Below are 20,745 nucleotides of genomic sequence, written 5' to 3'. Positions count from 1 at the left end.
CAATGGAATACAACTCAGCACTAAAAAGAAATGAGCTATCAGGCCATGAAAAGACACAGAGGAAACCTACAAGCATATCACTAAGTGAAAAAAGCCAACCTGAAAAGGCTCCATACTGTGTGTTTCCAGTAGATGACATCTGGAGGAGGCAAAACTGTGGACACTGTAGGAAGCTCTGTGGTTGCCAGGGGCTTGGAGGGAGGGGAGAAGAGGCAGGGCACAGAGAATTTTTAGGGCAGTGAAAATGCACTTCTGCTATAATGGTGGACACGTGTCATGATACATTTGTGCAAACCCATGGAAGGCACAATACTGAGCAGGAACCCTAGCTGAAACTGAGAACCCTGGGCGATAACAGCATGCCGCCGTAGGCTCCTCAGCGGTGACACTGCCCCACTCTCGTGGGATCGCTGGGGAGGCCGTGCATGCATGGGGACAGGGATCTATGGGAACTATCTGTACTGCTGGTTCCATTTCACTGTGAACCCACAACTGCTGAAAAAGGGAAAAAAAGAAGCCAGAGAAGCACACTGATGATGTTAACTGGCCCCAGCCTCCTCGCGCCTTTATTACTTCCGTGAGTTTTGGAAAGGTGGTGGTTCTGCTCCTCAGTGGACACGAGCTGGCGGCTGATAGTGAGGGAGATGGACAAAAGGCAGGTCTTCTTCTTTGGCCGAGCGCTCCGTGCCCCGTGCTCCTTGGAGGCTTCAGACCCTGCTGGGCTTCTTAGGGTCCTTGCTCTTGGCGGGCATGAAGGCATAGAGCTCCTCAATGAGCATCTCCATCCGGGCGGTGACCTCCGTCACTGTGTCGATGACCAGCTTCTGCTGCAGCTTCAGCTTGTTGTTCTCCCACAGGGCCTTGTTCTCTTCCTGGAAGATCCTGTGCTCCTCACGCAGCACGTGCAGGGCCCTGTTCTCCTCCTGCAGGAGCCGGTTCTCCTCGCGGAGGATCTGCAGGCTCTGGTTCTCCTCCCGCAGGGCCTGCAGTGCCTGGTTCATCTCTCTCAGCAGCTCCAGGGACTGGCCCCCGTCGGGCAGGCCGGAGGCAGCCTTAACTTCCTCGTCCCCGGAAGAGCCAGACAGGTTGCTGACCATCTGGCGCAGGACCCGGAGGGTCTTGGAGTCCTCCTGGGGGGTCGGGGACCCCTTGGACTCCTCAAAAGGGGAGGAGAGGCCTGTGCTCTGGTCTGGCAGCAGCCCGGGCACGTGGGGCTCCTCATGGGGTGAGGCGATGGGCTTGGCCTCCTCCCCGGGGCCCGCCTTCTCCTCCGTCTGGACCCAGTAGGCTTTCCTCTGCTCCAGCAGCAGCTGCAGGGCCCTGTTCTCCTCCCTGAGCAGCTGAAGGGTGCTGTTCTCCTTGCTGCGGTGCATTTGCAAGGCTGTGTCCTTCTTCACCACTTCCAGGGCCACGGTGTCCTTGTGCAGCAGTGGGGAGGAGGCCCTGCTCTCGTCCCGACCCAGCGTGGCCTTGTGCTCCTCCCAGAAGACCTGCAGGATCTTGTTCTCCTTGCGCAGTGTCTTGTTCTCCTCCCGCAGCGCCTTGTTCTCCTCCCGCAGCGCCTTGTTCTCCTCCTGCAGCAGGTACTCCTTGGCCAACCTCTTGTGGTGCAGCTTGTGGTGGAAAGAGGAGGACGGAGAGAAGTAGGGGGACTGGAGGCGGCAGTTCTCGTTTACCCACCGCCCATCCTGGAAGACAAACATCTCATCGCTGAGCTGTACCCGCGGGGGGTTGTAATCCAGCTCGAGGTCCGCCTGGGAGGTAGGGCGCTCCATGGGGTCCAAGGGCACCGAGGAGAAGCGATTCAGCGGGTAGGAGTGCTGGCTGACCACTCGGCGGCTCAGCCGGGGCAGGGCGGCCTGCCGGGCGCAGCGCGGGGTGGGGTACAAGTTGTGGAGCCTCAGGAAAGGCTCGGCGGTACCCCTCTGTGGGAGAGAACAGGGAAGACCAGAGTTAGTGAAGGAGCTGACACCCCGTCTGCCTCACACGGTAGCCCACAATTAGCTTAGTCTGATAATCCTGGTTGGCCACAAAGGACACTTCTGCGTTGGGCCTCGGGGAGTCCTGTCAAGGAAATACAACGGACACTCATTTATTTGCAGTAGTTCTGTTCCGTAAAGTGACTGCAAACACCAAAGTCATGAATACCAAACCATTGCTCCTAGGAGAAATGGAGGGCTAGGTTCCTGCCAGCCCACGGTTCTGTTAACCGGTCAATACGTAACCTTGTATTATATGTGCTTCTGTTGAAGACATGTTTAGTATGGATTATTGATTCGTTAACATTGAACTTTCAGCCAACAGTGTGTTCTCTCATGCCTGAACAGAGCGTATCTAACCCGTGCTTTCTCCATAAGGCACTTCACACCTTCTCTCATTTAGGAATGCTAGACGACACTTCAATATACTGGGGGGCCATCTGAAACCATAAAATCACCCAAAAAAGCACAAAAAAATGTAAAAAATGCGGCACTCCATTAATTGTACAAAGGACATAATTTTACAGTGTGGGAGCAGAAACAAGTGTCCTTATCTAGAATGTGCGCATAAGGGGGCTTAAGTTTTTTGTACCCTTGTGCACGTCTGTGAATGGTCAACAAAGTGCCACAGGGGTTGATTGGATGGTTACGGGTTTCAGTGAGTGGGCAAACACAAAAATAGGGAATTCAAAAATACTTGCCATCACATATATATTGTGTAGGTTGAAGGCATTGACTTGGAGTCAACAAATATCGTGATTCCCAGCCCCACTATTTTGTCAGTTATAAGAATATGACAAGTTATTTGCATTTCAGTTTCCACATTTTCAACTTGGGATAACTTTATCTACGCCTTTTTTCACAGAGCTATTTTTTAGGATGAAAAGGGATGATGTATGAAAGCATGAAACGTGGGCTCTGGCACACTTCCGTCACCTTAGAGGAGGAACAAACACGCTTCTCAATTGACCCCCGCTGCAGATATGTACCCACAATGGGCACCGGCAGCAGGAATCACCCCAACAGACACCCAAAGCACTGTGTCCAAAATGGCGGTGCTGTCCATCAACCTAGTCGGCTCCCCAGCCCCCTTCGGTCTCGTCCTTCAGTCTCAGCCACCCTGAGTCTGTCCTTCCAGCAGCCCCTTTCACATCCGCCAACAGAGTGTTAGACTCAAAGGAGAATCCAGCATGTAATTTTGGAAAAGAAGGGCACCGTCACAGACATATCACTGAGCAGTGAGAGGTCAACTTGTGGTAATGAAGACAGCAAAGGACACCAGGGAATTCACAAAGAGGAATTCATGATGGTGACCCATACATTTCAAGACCATCATATGTAAAAGGGGATTAGAGCCACAGAGCTTAAATCCAATAAGCCAGTAGCTTTTACACGTTCCATTATAGAATAATCAGCTGAGTGTGTTTTAAAATGCAGATTTTTAAAAAGATTTTATTTATTTATTTGAGAGAAAGGGAGAGAGCATGACTGGGGAGGGAGGGTAAGAGGGGAGGAAGAAGCAGACTCCCCACTGAACAGGGAACTGGATGTGAGGCTGGGATCACGACCTGAGCCAAAGGTAGACACTTAACCAACTGAGCCACCCACGTGCCCCTTAAATTCAGATTTCTGAGTTCTTTGCTTATAAGACTAATTTACTTAGTATGGGTCATGGTCCAGAAACCTGCATTTCCAAGTTCCCTCCGTAATTCTGGCTGCTGGTGGTTAGGACAGCTCTGAATCAGCTAGAATGTGCCGTTTGCCCAGATGGAGCTTACACCACGGTTAAAAGCCAAGGTGTTGAGACTGGGAGTCACAAGAATTCCCATCCTGGTTCTGTCGCTGATAGTGTGAAACTGGAAATTTTCATTCTCTCTGAGACCCCAATTTTTTGCTAGTGAAAAAGAGAGAGCCAGACTCCCTGATCTTCAAAGCACCTTCAAGGGGGGCCTGGGTGGCTCAGTTGGTTGAGCATCCAGCTCTTGGTTTCCACTTAGGTTGTGATCTCATGGCTCGTGGGATTGAGCCCCATGTCAGGCTCCGAAAGTCAGCCGGAATCTGCTTGAAGGTTCTCTCCCTCTGCCCGCACTCACACACACTGTCTCTCTCTGTTTACAATAAATATATAAATCTTTTTTTTTTTTAAAGAAAAAGACACCTCCCAACATTTAAAATCAGTGAAATGTACCTGTAAAATGGAAATAAAAACATATGCCTTGTATGGTACACCACACCACTGTGAGGACTGAGTGAGATAACGATTGTAAATGTGTTCTTAAAACTGCCAATTGCCATAGAAATGTAAGGTATTGTTATCAAGAAAAGTAGGTTTCGCTAATGGAAGAATTCTGAGGTGTATTCAGAAAGTGGTGAACAGGTGGGAAGTGTCCTAGAGAAAAGACAGCAGTTGCAGCAATGAATTTAAATAAAAATAAGGATCATGATAGCTACTTCTAAATACAGAAAAACTTTCATCTTAAGTACATTGCAATGCCCTCCAAATATCAATTCCTCATTTCTTAGGTTATTTTCACAATTTTACAGATAGAGAAGATAGAAAACAAGTCAGGTTATCTGCATTATATATATAGGTATGGAGAGAAAATATAATTTGCACGGTCTATCATGTTGGTGTGAATTCTTTAAGACCCAAAGAGCTAGCTAAATAGGAGGTTCAGTTCTATGCTATTAACTTTGCAATAAGCACATGTCATTAACTTTAAAAATATGTGCTTAATCTTCTAGATAGTGATGGTCCAGGGGCATTGGGCAATCAGAACCTTATTTACTTTAAATAAATCCAGCCTCTATGGTTTTCACCTTTCTCAACTGGGAGAGTCCCTTTGCTCTTGTGGCTGAACCTGTGACCAGAATGAACTTCACTGTGGACAGCCCAGCCTACTTAAGGTCCCTTGGTCACAGTTTTCTGGGGAGACTAGCCACAATCACTAAGGAGCACGTCATGAGGGGTCCTCTCCCTCCTTTGCAGGCCTCGATCACAGCAAGGTCTCGCTCTAGAAAACATTACTATGGAAATGGTGGCTTTAGTCAACAGTGTGGATCCCAATCTTGAGAAGAAAAAGGAAGAAGGAAACAAATAATGAGCTCCCATTTTGTGCCATACCTGTGGACTGAATTAATTTAACCTTTGCAACCCTGACTTCATGAAGTATTATTATCATTATTCCCATTTTACAGATGGAGAAGCAAACTCAGAGTCGAAGTTAAATAACCAGTGTAAGTTGCACCCGTTCAAGTCACCAACCCAGTCCCAGCTGCCTGAGCTTACTTGGGTGAAGCACACACCCAGGAAATCACCGTGTATTTAACAAAAGACTTGCAATAGTTAGGGGGTGAAAATACTTTTGTGTTAATTTTGTATTATGGAAAACGTCAAACATACACAGAGAAAGAGAGAGTGAAGGGCCCAGTAAACGTCCATGTACCCCTCACCCAGCTTTAGCAGTTACCAAGTCCAGGCTACCCACGTGCCTTTCAGCTGTACGACCACCCAATGCCGCCACCACGCCCACGCCACCGCATTCTTTTAAAGCAAAGTGTAGACATCATGTCATTTTACCCATAGATACATTGATGCATATCTTCTCAACAAAGCATCAATACCATTAACAATGATCACTTCATATCGGCAAATACTAAATCAGTGTTCAAATTTCCCCAGTTGTCTTTTCTATTTTATGACTTTCATTTTTTTTTAAGATTTTTTTTTTTTTTAATTTGACAGACAGAGATCACAAATAGGCAGAGAGGCAGGCTGAAAGAGAGGAGGAAGCAGGCTCCCCGTGGAGCAGAGAGCCCGACATGGGGCTTGACCCCAGGACACTGGGATCATGACCCAAGCTGAAGGCAGAGACTTTAACCCACTGAGCCACCCAGGAGCCCCTGTGATTATTTCATTTCAATCAGAGATATGCAACTTGATCTAGCTAAACATCCAAAGAAAAATTAGTGCTTTCCACTGTTTATTACTGTTCAGAGTATCCATTATGGTCTTTAAATCACCATATCCAGCTGCTTTGATTCTGCCTTGGTTACCCAAGGACCTTTTGACTGTCCCCTCAGCAGAAATGCTCTAAATAAAATCTTACCAGTGGGTGACAGATTCCTAACCATGAATAATCTGAGTCCTTGGGCCCTAATCCTTATGCATGCCATCAGGTGACTTTGGGCATGTCCTCTCACCCTCTGACCTTGGTTTCCACATCTGAATAATGAGGGGTTAGTGACACGATCTCCAAATGTTCTCTTGGTCTAACTTTCTCTGGTCTAATGGATCTGTGCTTATAAGTGGGCACTACTATGGCCCTAGCAACCCTCTTTACTAATGTTAACATCCTATCCCCTCCTTTAAATGGCCACTGCTTCCCACACAGACTCCGTACCTTCCCAGTCACATGCCCACAGCACTTGATCCAGAAAATACTGACAGGCTAATAGGACCACTTTAATTCCTTCCCCAGAACCCAATGCTCTCTTGTAACTAGTCCTATATTTTCCTTCCTGTTCCCAGACAGGTTCAAGGAGGAAGTCAAGTCCAGTGTTGCCTCACAGAACACAAAAACATTTTGGGGTGCCTGGGTGGCTCAGTTGGTTAAGCAATTGCCTTCAGCTCAGGTCATGATCCCGGAGCCCTAGGATCGAGTCCTGAAGCAGGCTCCCTGCTCAGTAGGGAGTCTTCTTCTCCCTCTGACCTCTCCCCTCTCATTCTCTCTCTCTCTCTCTTTCATTCTCTGTTTCAAATAAATAAAATCTTTTAAAATTTTTTTGAAGTTTAAAGAACATAAGGGTTTGTTTCATCAAACCCATAATCCTATGGATAGTATCAAGAGGCTAAAGTAAATCAGTACCTTCTTCTGAAACTGAGATTTAAGGAAAAATGTCAAATATCCAGGCATTTCAGAGATGCCAGGAATCATGATTAAACTCTAAGACAAGACAAAATGTTAAGACAAATTCTTTCTTTCCCCAGTGCCAATCAGACCTCAGCTGGACTTAATCCTTCAAGAAAGGCTCCTTCTTGGGCGTGCCTGGGTGGCTCAGTTGATTCAGCCTCTGCCTTTGGCTCAGGTGCCACATCAGGCTCCATGCTCATCAGGGAGGGAGCCTGCTTCTCCCTCTCCCTCTGTCCCTTCACCCCCACCCCCATTTATGCTCTCTCTCTCAAAATAAAAAAAAAAAAAATCTTTAAAAAAGAAAATTTAATAAGGATTTTAAAAAGAGAAAGAAAGAAAGGCTCCTTCTTGGCCTTGTGAAAACTCCCCACCTTAATTCTATTTCCACTTTGTATGTTCTTGGACTAATTCTTCCTTCACATTTATGTTGACAAATCAACTAACATTAATGTGGCATCTGGTCTCAGACCCTATCTCCAGGGAACTTTCAGTCAATTTGAAAATTCAATGAATAGCACCAATTATTGCGTTGTGCAAATGAGGGAGGTCAAAGAGCAGCAGGCATTAATGTAGGTTCCTAGATATGGGGATGAGGGGACCTGGCATCACAAAACCCGAAAAGAGTCCTGGCTCTACACTGTATGAGGGCATGAACTTTACAGAATCATTTCTTTCTGTGTCTCCATTTCCAGGTCTAGAAAATGGAGATGCAAACATGACTCAGAGCCACCCCATATGTTTGTACAATGACCAAATTTAGAGAGTGCCAGTCACAGTTACTGTTGCAGTACACAACCTGTGCAACTATCCACCGCAACCTTACTAACATCCGCCCTCTTTCTTTCAGGGAGTTTGTTGTAGAGTTCAAAAATAAAAGGGGAAGGTGTGACATTTTCTTTGTTTATAGAGAGCTACAAAGATGATTACTGCAGATTCAGAAGAGAATGTGCTTAGATTTTCTTAGAGGAAGATTTATAGAACAAGAAAAGGGAACTAACATGATGACTAATGACTATTATGTGATAATATACTAACTGATTTCCATATTCACATGCAATATCTTACAGAGAAGAACTATCAGGTTTTACCTAAGATTGCGTAGCCAGCAAGGGGGAAGAACGAGGGTTTAAAGCAGGATCTCTGCCTCCAACCACATGCTCACTCATGCTCTTCACAACGCCCAGAGAGTTTATTTTGCATGGGTTGATATCATTCCTTCACAGTAGTTCTCTTTTGCCCTGTCCCATCTTCTCCCCAAATGGTAAACTACAGTTCTCTAAGGAAGTGAACTGTCCCTTAGTTAGTTAGTTAGTAAATTATAACATGCCTAGCACGCTTCACATACAGTGGAGGTATAATGAGTCCTTGCCAGTGAACTAATCAACCAAAATACACAGAAAGGTAAGGAAGAGATATTCAATCGAATGATGCGAAACCATTGAGGCTGTACCGTCTATGGCCTACAAAAGCTGTGATTTCATATGTCTTCATATATTTAGTGGATTTCATGAAGTTATAGCTTCATTTCAATTCATATTTTTAAACTGCACAGCTGTGACTGTGTGGTGGAAAGTCTAGAGCAGTGGGCTTTCCCATGAGAATTCCACAAAACCCTAGGCCTATGTAATCCTTAAGCGAGGTTGCCCCTGCGCCCAAGCATGCTGGTTTTCATGTCCCCATCCAGAACCTATAATCCAGTGAGGGTAGAGGCCCCAAATTCCCGGCAGCTTTGGGCTCGTAAGTCCCATTTTTTGAGCACTCTTGAGTCACTTCAATTCTCTAAATGCCACCTCTGAAATGAACCTAAACATATAGCCACTCTGTCTACTTCCTGGGGTTGGGGCAAAAAGCCAAGAAAGTGGTAAGCGAGCAGTCATAAAGACCAAATAGATGACCAGTTCTGCTGGTAAGACACCAATGTTCCTGGCCTACAGTACTGTGGCAAATGCTAAATATAGTTATCTACCAAAGGGCTTTCCAAGGAGAGAGCATGTGAGGTAGGTAAACACATGAGGTCCAAAACCCCAGGACTTCTCAGGCTGTGTTTGAAGCCAGCCCCTTCTCAGTAGGCCTCTTCAGCCAGTGGTATCACTTCCTGGGCTAAATGAATCTGTCCTTGATGTCCTTGAGGTCTGATAGGACGTCTGGGCCTTTCAGGAGAGCTCTGAAAGTTTCTTCTAAGCCTAGGAGGTAGAGCTTATGGCAACAAAATCCAAGCCCCCAGAACAGGCATGGCCCCCATTTCCCATAGAGAAAAGATTGTCTCTACCCTGATCTGTGGGACATGCCCTCCTACATGGATAGAGATCCAGTAGAGGAAAGAGGGAAAGCTTGGCTTCTTCATGAAAGGATGGATGCCTGTGAGAATGGATGTGGGAAGGGGAATACCATTGACCATCACACCTTTCCATCATCTTGTTAGGAAGACAACCAAGAGCCTCTGCCCTCAGGAACCCTGTGCTCACTGTTATAACCTAAGATGCCGTGGTGTCAGGGATCCGGAGAGAGGAAAAGACATTTCCCTTGCAGAGCCTGAATCCCACCTGTGGATGGGAATCCCTCCTTAGCACCAGGCGTGGACCTCTCCCCAGCATCTCCTTTTTAAGTATAAGTGGTCTTGCAAGGAAAATGCTTGAAATCACCAACTACTGAGTGCCTTTGCCCATTGTCCTTGTGGCAAATGGAGAGCATGGAGGAAAAATGGTCAATGGGAAGGGGGAGGCAGGGCAAGGAACAAAGGGGAGGTGATAAGACCAAGGTCTCTTATGGGTGCTGTGGAGTTTCTAAGGAACAGGACTCTCTGAGTGGGACCTTCTGGGGTGGAGCTCTGAGGTTGGATGGAGTTCTGAGGTTGGTGGCCTGCTGTCTAAAGCATTTGGGAAGGACTGGACACTAAATACAGAGGCTTAGCTGACATGCTCAAAAGTTCTCTCCACACCAGGAAAACTAGGGCTACACAGACCAGAGGAGATGTCCAAATGCCCCAGTAGACTCCAAACCTCTTGAACCAAGTTTTTTAAACACCTCCTTTCCCAACATTATGAAGGGTTAAAATCAGGGAACATCAGCCGTCTAAGGTACTGTCCAGACAAGTAAAGCTGAGAGGCCCCAGGAAGCTGGAAGGAAGAAGCGGGTATGCTACTAAATTTCAGATGAGGGAACAAGGCTGAGTCTCACCAGCCCACCGTTAAATTATTCAGCTGCCTAGTACCATGATACAGCCAACGTTGGTTTTAATAAATGCTAACAGGTAAGAGGATAATTGGCAGGTCAGAGTGATTGATTCCAAGAGAATTATAAAATGAAGAGCAATAATGATAAAAATGTCACCATATGTGATAGTTTCGGGTAACTGTGCAACATAGGATCTCCTGACATCCTCCTCCTAGAAGTTACTCCAACTGCGAGAGAGGCAGGGAGTGTCAGCAGATCCCATAGCTTCTCATTCTTGAAGAACAAGCCTGAACAAAGGAGAGTGAGAAGGGGAGGCCTGAGAGGGACCCTGGAAGGTGCTGTGGGATCTCCTCCTGATCTGGACCCTTCGCTAAGGATCCCGCCGGAAACAGTGCCTCCGTGAGACTCACTGAGAGCACTCACTGGGGAGCGAAGGGATCCTGGGAGAACAGAAGGAACCAGGTCAGCGAGCTGGGGCAGGAACAAACCTTGAGGGCTGGCAGGTGAATGCACTGCTGGAAAATAGATCAGAAAACACACATGTTTAATGTGAGAAGAAAAACTGAAAATCAGTAAGACCTGAGAAGACCTAAGGATGCTAACACAGTGAAGCACAGCCTCATGCCGGGTAGGTGAGAAGCCCAAGCTCAGCATGATGGGGGCGCTGGGAAGCCAGAGGCACTTTCTGGACACACGGGAACGGATGGGCTCGGTGCCAGAAAAAGCAGCACATGCAAATACATGCAAGGGTTCGGAGAGAGGAGGCACTATTTCCTAAAGGCAAGAGAACAGAGGGAGCAGGGATGTGACACGGCCCCAGCAGGGGTGTAGTGGAGAGAGTGGGCGCGGGCCCTCCCTTCAGCTCTGCCCTTACTAGAGGGGCTGCTGGGCGTCCCAGTTCCCATGTCTCTACAGTCCCTACCTCACACTAGCATCACCAGGTCCTTCTGTGCAGGAAGTGTGGGGGCCGGGGGGCCGGGGGGGCAGAGCCAGCTGCAGCCTTCTTAAAGCATTCCCAGTTCCCCAGTTCCGTTCCCCTTCTCTCCTCCTCTGTGCTGGCCACCTACAGGGAGCTCAGCAGGGAGAGCTGTGTCAGGTGTAGACAGAAGACTTTTTCCGATCTCTTTCTCACAGGACCGCTATTTCTAATCCTATTCCCTCCCCTATCCCCAGGCTGTCACCTTCTTCTTGTCCCTTAGTGATGCCAAGATTGATCTTTGTGGGCTATGAACAAACCGTAGGAGCAACACCCCCCCCACACACAGGGGAGTAATGGCCCGCAGAACGACACGGCATTTCAGAGGCAAAAATCAGACCTAAAAAGAAGGTTCCTAGAGCTGTAGGGTCCCTGTAGGCAAGCCCTCCTGTCCAACCATCAGGATAAAGTCAGCTTATGTGCTAGGCTTCTGGAGCTGAAACAGATGAAGTGGCTGCTTATTGCAAAGTTACAAGGATGATGTGAAAAGAAAGAGCCAGAATGTTCTGGGGTCCTGTTTTTCTCTCCTGCTGAACATACTTGTCGAGATTGTTATACTTATCTCCACCTATCAAAACAATGCTGAAGGTCTTCTTTGTAATCTTGTTCTTCAGAAAATCCTTAAGAGCAGACTTTAGAAAACACATGAATAATTTGATTATATGTATTATATACCATTATGTAGTTATATACTATATATGGAGATATATTTAAATATACATGTTAGCATAAATGAATATGTATATAAAGGAGGCCCACAGGCACTCCATCCTGTTCCTACACAACCTCATATCTAGCTTTCAGGTAGTTACCTCTGCACTGGATTCCTCCAGCCTACATTTCAGCCCCTCTGGCTGCACGGCCATGATCTTCCAACAGGGCCTTAGGTGCCTCTGGAGAAGCAAGGCTACCTCCTTTGTGACATAGCCGCGGGAGGAACAATCCAGTCAGGAGAACCCCACCAAGGAAACGGCTGCTTAGGAGACCTGAGGAGAAGACCTGACACTCTGCAGCCTGTCCAGACCTCATCCGTTCACCAGACTCCCTTCCGAGTCCCCCTTGCACCCTTATCTTTGGTAAACAGCTGGCCTCAATTCTCTTGGCACCTCCAAGTCACCTGGTACCTTTTGGTCCAGGCCTTCGGCTTTCTACTCATGGATTCAGCCATCTGCATTTGGTTCCAGGTCCCAGTTATAATTCTCCCTCAGAAATCTGGAGGGTTGTCCAACAGCAAGAACCAAGACCGAAGTCTGGGAAGAGTGGTTTATATCAGAGGGTCATAGAAACGTTAAGTGGTATGAGGGCCAGAAGGTCTTACCAGGTCACCAGACCCACCTTCCTGCTTTGTAGGATGACAAACCCAAGACCCACGGTGGCTAAGTGAACTCTGCTCATTCTACAGTATCTTACAGTTTTAAAAGAAGAGGGTTATTTGGGCTATAAGGAAGCTAACCTCTTCTGTGATTTTCCGTACCTGAGGCAGAACCACATTGATTGGGATTTCTAGGCTTTCAGGTCTGGTATCTCTTTTTCTTGTAATATTTGGCCTCGAGTGCTGTGGAAAAGAGAAAAGACGATTTCTGCTTCCCAGTCCATCCTCTGAGCCTCAATTACTCAACCTGAAAAAAAAGAATTTCTACTCACTTAACCCCTCTTGTCAACTATGTACAGTATGAAAATCTGAGTCTGAGAATGTGAAGATGGCGTGTGACAAGATGCTTCTCTCTGGACAGAAATTTAGACATCTATTATAGTTGGTGTAAAAACCTTCTAGAAAGTCCTTGGAACAGAGATACCCATACCTACTATCTTTTCTAAGATTATTACTTTTAGCTCAAGGAAAAAGCCATACCAGTGTTAGGTGCCAGGTATAGGTCCTATGCAGGAGTTGGTCACCGAAACACTCAGAACATTCCAGAGGTGACATCACAAAACAATACGGTGTTTTTCAGGGCTCATGGTCTCTCTGAGCATCACAGGTGGGAATGAGGCATCTGACCATTAGGAAGAGTTCACCCTGGTTGTGTCTACCTGTCCAGTCATGGTCAGTGTGACACACAATAACTCAAACATTAGCCCCTGTTTGGTCATCCTTGCTGCTATTCCCATCCTCACAGCTGGCTGGCCTGAGATCTCTGTCCTCTCTCTAGAGCTAGCATCATCTACTTGGAGTTGTATCACTCAAGAAGGAAGAAACCCAAACTGAACTCATTCCAGACCAAGAGAAGATAGGGAGTCTGAGATATTTTCTGACACCAACAAATCCTCCAGTTCTCTGAGGCCAACTGGATGACCTCATTCAATTCTAACACACTCTATCTGGACTTGGTGTCAGGTCAGCTAAGTTTAAGGGCTCAGTCCCTCAAGACTGTCCCCACTTCAGACACTAGTCACAAGTCCCAGGCCATCAGTGTTTCTGACTGACCAGCTATGAATTAGGGGTTCCCCCAAACCCATCCTCAGCTTTAATAACTTGCTAGGACAACTAACAGAACACAGGAAAACACCTTACTTACAATTAGTCTTATTATAAAAGACGCAACTCAGAAACAGCCAAATGGAAGATGCTTAGCAAGGAATGGGGAGAGAAGAACATGGAACTTCCACATCCTCACAGGTTATACCCCCCCTCCCAGCTTCTCCATGTGTTCACCAACACAGAAGCTCTCCTAACCCTATCACTTGAGGGTTTTTATGGAGGTTTCATTACCTGGTCATGACTGATTAAATCATTGGCCATTGGTGATGGAAAATTTCCAGCACAAACCTTTCCCTTCCCAGAGGTGGACGGGTAGGATGCTGAAAGTTCCAACCCTCTAATCGCATGGTGATTCCTCCCACAACCAGTGCCCATCCAAAAGCCATCTACAGGCCACCAAGAGTCAGTGCTTGAGCATGAACTCAGGTGTGTCCCAGCCAGGTTCCTTACAAATAAAAAAAGGCACTTCGATCACTCAGGAAATTCCAGGGGACCCGGGTAGCTCAATTGGTTAGGCAACTGCCTTCTGCTCAAGTCATGATCCTGGAGTTCCAGGACTGAGTCCCGCATCAGGCTTCCTGCTCAGTGGGGAGTCTGCTTCTCCCTCTACCCCTGGCCCCCTCATGATCTCTCCTTCTCTCTCTCTCTTCCAAATAAATACATAAAATTTAAAAAAAAAAAATGAAAAGAAATTCCCGGGGTTTGAGGACCTCCATGCCAGGAACTAGGAACAAAAACCAAACATGTGTTTTTATTATATCCCACAGTGGGTATAATATCAAGACCACAGTCCTGATGTCTGGGCTTCGTAAAAGGGGCAGCCCAGCCCCCTGGCCTCAATTCTGTCCAATCATTTGCCTCTACAGACTGTAAGTGAGAGCCACCTTCTGTTTCCTAAGCCTCTTATTAGGCAGAGAGCTCCAAATCCACATTATTATGCCATCTTGGATCAGGCTCAGCAGATCCAGGGATACCATAACTGCCCTGGAATCTTCCACACCCAAATGTCAAGCAAGCCTCGCTTTTAAGAAAATCCAGTGTACAGAATGCAGAGACACTTGCATGGCAAAACCAAGAAGGTAATTAATCACATCATCAAAGAATGGATTGGTCACCTCCGGCAGGTTCAGTTGAGGCCCTTCCTCCCACAGAAGATGTTTCGAGGTCCAAGGAGCATGAGCTCTGCCCTGTAAAGCAAGGTTCTTCCCAGAGAAAGTAATCTGCCAGTAAGCCTGATATGTTTTATTAGTATTTATATATGTGTGTGTGTGTGTGTGTGTGTGTATACATATACATATATATATAAATAAAATAAATCATTAATATTTGTTATTAATTTCATTTTAAAGGGAACTTCTCCAAGTGTTCTTTTTTTTTATTTCATTTCATTTTTTAAATTGTGGTCATAAACATGTAACATTAAATTTATGATCTTAAGCATTTTTAAGTATACAATTCAGTAGTGTTAACTATATTCACATCACTGTGCAAACATCTCTGGAAGTTTTTCATCTTGCAAAATTGAAACTCTAATTCCCCCTCCCAAGTCCCCCCAGCCCTTGGCAACCACCTTTCTACTTTCTATCTCTGTAATTTTGACCAAGTTAAATACCTTGAAGGAGTAGAATCACACAGTATTTGTCTCTTCATGACTAGCTTTTACACTTAGCATAATGTCCTCAAAGTTCCTCCATGTTGCAACAGGCTCTCCTTTTTTAAGGCTGCATTATATTCTTTTGTATTGATATATTTTCTTTATCTATTCACCTACTGATGAGCATATGGGTCGTTCCCTACCTCTTGGCTATTGCAAATAATCTTGCAGTGGGTATGCAATATCTCTTCAAGATCCTGCTTTAAATTCTTTTGGATATATACCCAGAAGTAGGATTGCTGGATTATATACAGTTCTATTTTTAATTTTTTGAAAAACCTCCATACTGGCTTCCTATAGCTCCCACATCACCCTTTTACATCCCCACCAACAGCTCACAAGGGTTCCAGGTTTTCCACACCCTTGTCAACACTTGTTTTCTGTTTCTCCATGGGTCTCTAAATCTCCCTGGTGGTCTATTGGTTAGGATTTGGTGCTCTCTCCATGGGTCTCTAGAGGTTCAATCCCATACTATTAGAAAACTCAGTTCAGTTTTCCTTTATAGATGCACCTCACAGAAGCACCTGCATGTCACCCTTTGGGGCTGATCTGGGAAGTCTAAATAAAGAGGGAGCTTGCTGTGTTCATTTCTGAGGGCTGCCCCCAACAAAAGACCACGAAATGAATGGTTTTAAAAAACAGCAATTTTGTTCTCCCAGTTCTGGAGGCCAGAAGTCAAAATCATTGGCAGGCCCATGATCCCTCTGAAATCCATAGGAGAGAACCCTCCCTTGCCTCACTTCTGGCTTCTGAGGGTTGTTCACAATCCCTGTCCCTCCTCGATTTGCACCTGCCCCACTTAACTCTCTGCCTCCGCCATCACATGGCCTTCTCCCGTTGTGTGTCTACAACTGTCCTCCCTCCTTCTAGAGATGCCAGTCACACCGGATTAAGGGCGCACCCTACTCCAGTATAACCTCATCTTAATCACGTCGGCAATGACGCTATTTCTAAATGAGGTCATATTCTGAAGTACCTGGGGGTATATTCTGATGTACTTGGGGGGTTTTATGTCAACTTACGCATCTTTTGGGGGTTGCGGGATACAACCCAACCCATAACAGAAGATAACATTAAGGAGATGAGCACCAGCAGTGCCACATACTTCATATGTGCTATTTAATCAGAGTCACTGGGACATATGCAAGTCCTCCCAGAGTGAGAGCCCACCCTTGGGGTCCCTAAGCCCATCGCCCTGGCCCATCTCCATCAGGTTCAGTCGAACCCCTTCCTCCCACAGAAGATAACCCTAGTGCCAAAAAGCATAGCTCTTCCCTGCCAAGGCTCCTCATGGACAAAGGAATCTTCTAGTAAGCCTGATGTATTCTATTACTATTGTACATACTACATATTATTTATATTGGTTATTATTTTCATTGTGTCATTTTTGCCTGCTCTCATTCTCTCTGCCTTCTCCACACTTTTGACCATCTGGCACCTAGTTCCACGCAGTGAGGTAAAATCCTTACCCCAGCCCTGTCCTGAGGCCATATCTGCAGAAAGAAACACCCCACCCTATTTACTTCCTCTTGGCTTTCTACTGTGACAACCCGCCCAAAATTATACCCATGATTTCAGGGGAAACTTAAGAAATAGCTCATTCGTAGAAAGGAAGTCTTACTATTGGATGATCACAAAAACACCAGATGATGGTGTAAATCTTTCCTTTTTCCATTTCAGTGCCAAGTGGTCCGGCAGAGTCCCCCTCTGATGGGTGTCTAGGGACCCTTCGGTCTGTGGACTCCCTCCCTCCTCACCTCTGCCTTAGTCCTTTGCCTTTCTCTGGTCAGAGCCCTGGCTCCAGGTGAAGAGGCAGCTACCGGATCTATGGCTGACAGTGGTGGCCCTCACAACAGGACAGCAACTCATTACCCACTGTTATCTGATCACAGACCCTCCCTCCCACCCTGAGAGGGGATGTGCTCCAGGGAAGGAAAGAAAACAAATGGACACATTGACTGTCCTACCACATCAGTGTAAAAAGAACTTCTTTTATTGAACCCAAAGGAAGGAAAGACACAGATAAGAATAAATGAGGATGATGGGGCACCTGGGTGGCACAGTTGGGTAAGCATCTGGCTCTGGGTTTTGGCTCAGGTTGTGATCCCACAGTTGTGAGATCAAGCCCCATGGTCAGGCTCCGTATTCAGCATAGAATCTGCTTGGGATTCTCTCTCTCCCTCTCCCTCTGCCCTTCCTCACCCCAGGACTCATTCATTCCCTCTAATATGAATAAATAAGTCTTAAAAGAAGAAAGAGGAGGAGGAGGGGAGGGGGGGAGGGGGAGGAAAAGGAGGAGAAGAAGAAGAAATGAGGATGCAAATAGCAAGGTCATGGACGCTGGCTTCAGCAGACCGTGTGCAAATCTGGAGGCAAAGAAATAGTTACTCTATATCTTAGCTTATGCCACAGACTGGGTGACTTGAAGAACAAATAATTATTTCTCACAGTCCTGGGCACTGGGAAGTCCAATATCAAGGTGTTGGCAGATTTGGTTCCTGACAAGATCTGCTTCCTGGCTTGCAGTCAGCCACCTTCTCACTACGTCTTCACATGGCAGCGAGGGAGAGAGAGAAAGTGTATATGTTCTGGTCTCTCTTCCTCTCGTATAAGGACAGTAAGCCCGTCCTCAAGAATTCACTAAACTTAATGGCCTCCCAAAGGCCAAACCTCCAAATACTATCACACTGGGGATTAGGGCTTCAACATATGACTTCTGGAGGGACACAAACATTCTGTCTCTACGTGAGTTGGGCAAGTCACCCCACCTCTCAGAAGCTCAGTTTTCTCATCTCCAAAAGGAGGAAATCATACATAATTTGAGATAACATACATAAAGAAACTGACCTTAACAAGTTCTCAATAAATCCTCACTGCCTGGGAGCCCTCCTACCAAATCATCTTGCTCCCTTTGACTTATGATCTCAAGCAGCTGACACACAACTGGTGCTACCATTAAAAAGTCTTGATACTACAGCTTACATGAAGGCTTTATGTTTGCCTGATTGACTGGTTGGCTGGTAGGTTGGTTGGTTGGTTTTTGCTTTTAAGGGAGGAGCATTTCCGACAGGGCCATCCTGGTACCGGCATCCACAGTTGCCCATTAGCTGGGTTCCCTCTTCCTCGGTAGAATACATGTATCTGTGACCCAGCCCTGAGACGCTTCCTTGAGATTGCACCCAAAATGCCTGTTATTACTCAGATTAGCACCATCATCAATCATCCGCATTCTGTGAACACCACAGTTGGTGGACGCTACGCGGAACATGGAGGTAGACATGCCTCATGGGTTTCTAATCTAAACAGACAGGTAGAGTGGAGACAGAGGAAAGGAAAAGCATGCATCTGAGACTCTACAGACTTTCTTTCCTCACCTGCAACTGTCAGATGATGAATCACAGAGAAAAATTCAGGAAGCAGGAGAGTCCATTAGAGAGCACAGGCCCCTCGCCCTTCGCTGAAGAGTCATAGAAACAGCAGCTGTTGGTTCAGGAGTCAGAGGTGGGGGAGAGAAGGGGAGGTACTTTCTGACCTTTCTCTCCTTATTGGCAGAGAAGGCGATGGAAAGTTGGATGTGTGCAGTAAATTATCATGATGCCTGTCATCTCCCAATTGCATGACATGGTTGCAAATGTGTTATTTTTGCTATTAGGGAGGGTAGCTCAACTTTGGTGCCGGAAATGCAGCCTGAGTGTAGCAAGGCTTCAGGCCACGCTCTTGTAGGGACAGCTGGGGGCCCTCACCTTTTGAGGAAGCAGAAGGCAGCAGCCAGGAAGTGCAAGAAAGGCTGCTGGTCAGTCTATCAGGCAACAAATAAAGGTCAACAGCTGGAAAAATCTAAGAGGGAAGGAAGTAGAAAAACAAAATGGCAGCTATCAGGAGCAGCTGGCTGAAGTGAATGGTTTGTTACTGCTAGAAGAGTCACTCATGTGTGGGAATACTAAAGGAAAACAACAGAGGTACAATGCCCTAGAAAGTAGGATAGTTGGCATTCCAAAGTTCCAAACAGAATCAGGATAAGTAAATCCTTCTTGAAGTCAGGAAGGAGATCATGTGCCAGACTGATTCTCATAAGTAATTTCAAAACTTGGGGGTCTCCAGAGCTGTGTCCCATCTTTACAACCAGGCTCTCCTTCTGAACCCAGAAGCTGCAAGAAATTCCCCAAAAGTTCTGACGTTTTCCTGGTATTAGACCATTTGTTCACTTGCTCCAAGACAGAGACTCTATCAAAAGAAATCCTATGGAAAAGATTTTCAGTCTCTAAGAAATTCTCTTTTAGCTTGGAAAAAGTCACACCGAAAACTAATGTAAATTGTACATCAATTATACTTCAATAGTTAAAAAAAAAAAAAAGGTGTGGGGTGCCTGAGTGACTCAGTCAGTTAAGCGACCAACTCTTGGTGTTGGCTCAGGTCATGATCTCAGGGTGGTGAGATGGTGTTCGGTGTCAGGCTCTGCCTGATGCTTATTGTCTCTCCCTCTCTTCCCTTCCCCAACACCTGCTCACGAATGCACTCTCTCAAAACAAACAAAAACAAAAATCGGTGACTATGTGAGCTCTGGCCCCAGTCAGAGACAAGAATTGGCCTTGTCGTCGCAGGTGGTCAGAAGCCATGGGAGCAGACACTTCCGAACCAAGAGGCAGGTGGTCTCTGCTTCTGACCAACGGGGGCAAACCTGAGTCTTGTTTATTAGCACAGCTCTAATTGTGATTTATGTGGTTCTGTATATTTCAATCTAACCAAAATTTTAAAATCATCAAATTAGTTCTGTGTGTAATCTCTTCAATTAATTATCCATTAGTCACTCCTTAATGATAATGGAATGCTTATCAAATAGTGTGTGACCTCTGAATAGTGCTCAAAAAAATTGATTTAGTATTTTTTCAAGAAGTAACAAGGATTCCGTTTGTTCGGTTTGCTTAGTGAGTTTTTTTTAAGACTTTATTCATGTATTTGAGAGAGAGGGAGAGAGCATGAGAGAGAGAAAACCAGCACAGGGAGAGACAGAGGCAGAGAAAGAAGCAGACTCTGCTGAGCAGGGAACCTAACATGGGGCTCGATCCCAGGACCCTCGGATCATAACCTGAGCCAAAGGCAGGTGCTTAACTGACTGAGCCATCCACACTCCCCTTCTCAGTGCGTTTTAATGTGTTCAGTCTCCAAAAAGTCGGTCTGAGATTGGGCTTGCATCACTGTGAAGAAGAACCACCTCTTAAAGTGAGAGCAATGGAGGAGACATTTACCTCCACACTGGGCACTGGACAGGCGCGCAGACTGAGTCAGACTACCTGTGTTGGAAACCTGTTTCCAGCCCCAGCTAGCTGTGTGACCCTGCTGCTGTCTTTTGCTGAGTCTCAGTTGATTTGCAGAGAGAATGACCATGATCATTTTCACACTTTAAGGTGGTGATGAGGATTAAATGAGATCACACAGGACAGAAGAACTTCAAAACAGTGGTGCACAGGCTTCGCCCCCACTGTCACTCAACAAACATTTATTAAATGTAAAGTTCGGAAAAACTGAAATCCATATTAACAAATGCTTGAGCATCATCTCTGAGCAAGACA

The 20,745-nt window shown here is 46.2% G+C and overlaps 1 protein-coding gene across 3 annotated transcripts; it reads right to left on the bottom strand.

Annotated features, from left to right (window-relative positions):
* Window positions 1-508: 508 nt before the first annotated feature.
* On the bottom strand, window positions 509-13,059 carry CBY2 (chibby family member 2). 3 transcript variants are annotated; one of them, XM_032314968.1, is made up of 3 exons: window positions 12,895-13,059; window positions 12,517-12,597; window positions 509-1,925 (listed from the first exon to the last, which is right to left on the bottom strand). In XM_032314968.1, the coding sequence occupies exons 1-3, from the start codon at window positions 12,967-12,969 to the stop codon at window positions 708-710; spliced, it is 1,374 nt and encodes a 457-aa protein (XP_032170859.1). In that variant the 5' UTR covers window positions 12,970-13,059; the 3' UTR covers window positions 509-707. The 3 variants fall into 3 exon arrangements, with proteins under 3 accessions (XP_032170859.1, XP_032170861.1, XP_032170862.1); XM_032314970.1 differs by lacking the exon at window positions 12,517-12,597 and having other exon boundaries at window positions 12,895-13,058; XM_032314971.1 differs by lacking the exons at window positions 12,517-12,597; window positions 12,895-13,059 and adding an exon at window positions 11,855-11,950 and having other exon boundaries at window positions 510-1,925.
* Window positions 13,060-20,745: the final 7,686 nt, after the last annotated feature.

The sequence above is a fragment of the Mustela erminea genome, chromosome 15 (assembly GCF_009829155.1).
Source record: "Mustela erminea isolate mMusErm1 chromosome 15, mMusErm1.Pri, whole genome shotgun sequence".
Taxonomy (NCBI): domain Eukaryota; kingdom Metazoa; phylum Chordata; class Mammalia; order Carnivora; family Mustelidae; genus Mustela; species Mustela erminea.
The sequence above is the reverse complement of the archived record's forward strand: the minus strand, read 5'-3'. Positions and strand labels throughout refer to the sequence as shown.

Coding starts and splice junctions, on each gene's coding strand:
- CBY2 (XM_032314968.1), bottom strand. CDS start 12,969: ATGTCACCTCTGGAATGTTCTGAGTGTTTCGGTGACCAACTCCTGCAT. Junction 12,598..12,894: donor ATACCTGGCACCTAACACTG/GTATGGCTTTTT, acceptor TCTTTTCCACAG/CACTCGAGGCCAAATATTAC. Junction 1,926..12,516: donor TCAATGTGGTTCTGCCTCAG/GTACGGAAAATC, acceptor TCTCTCCCACAG/AGGGGTACCGCCGAGCCTTT.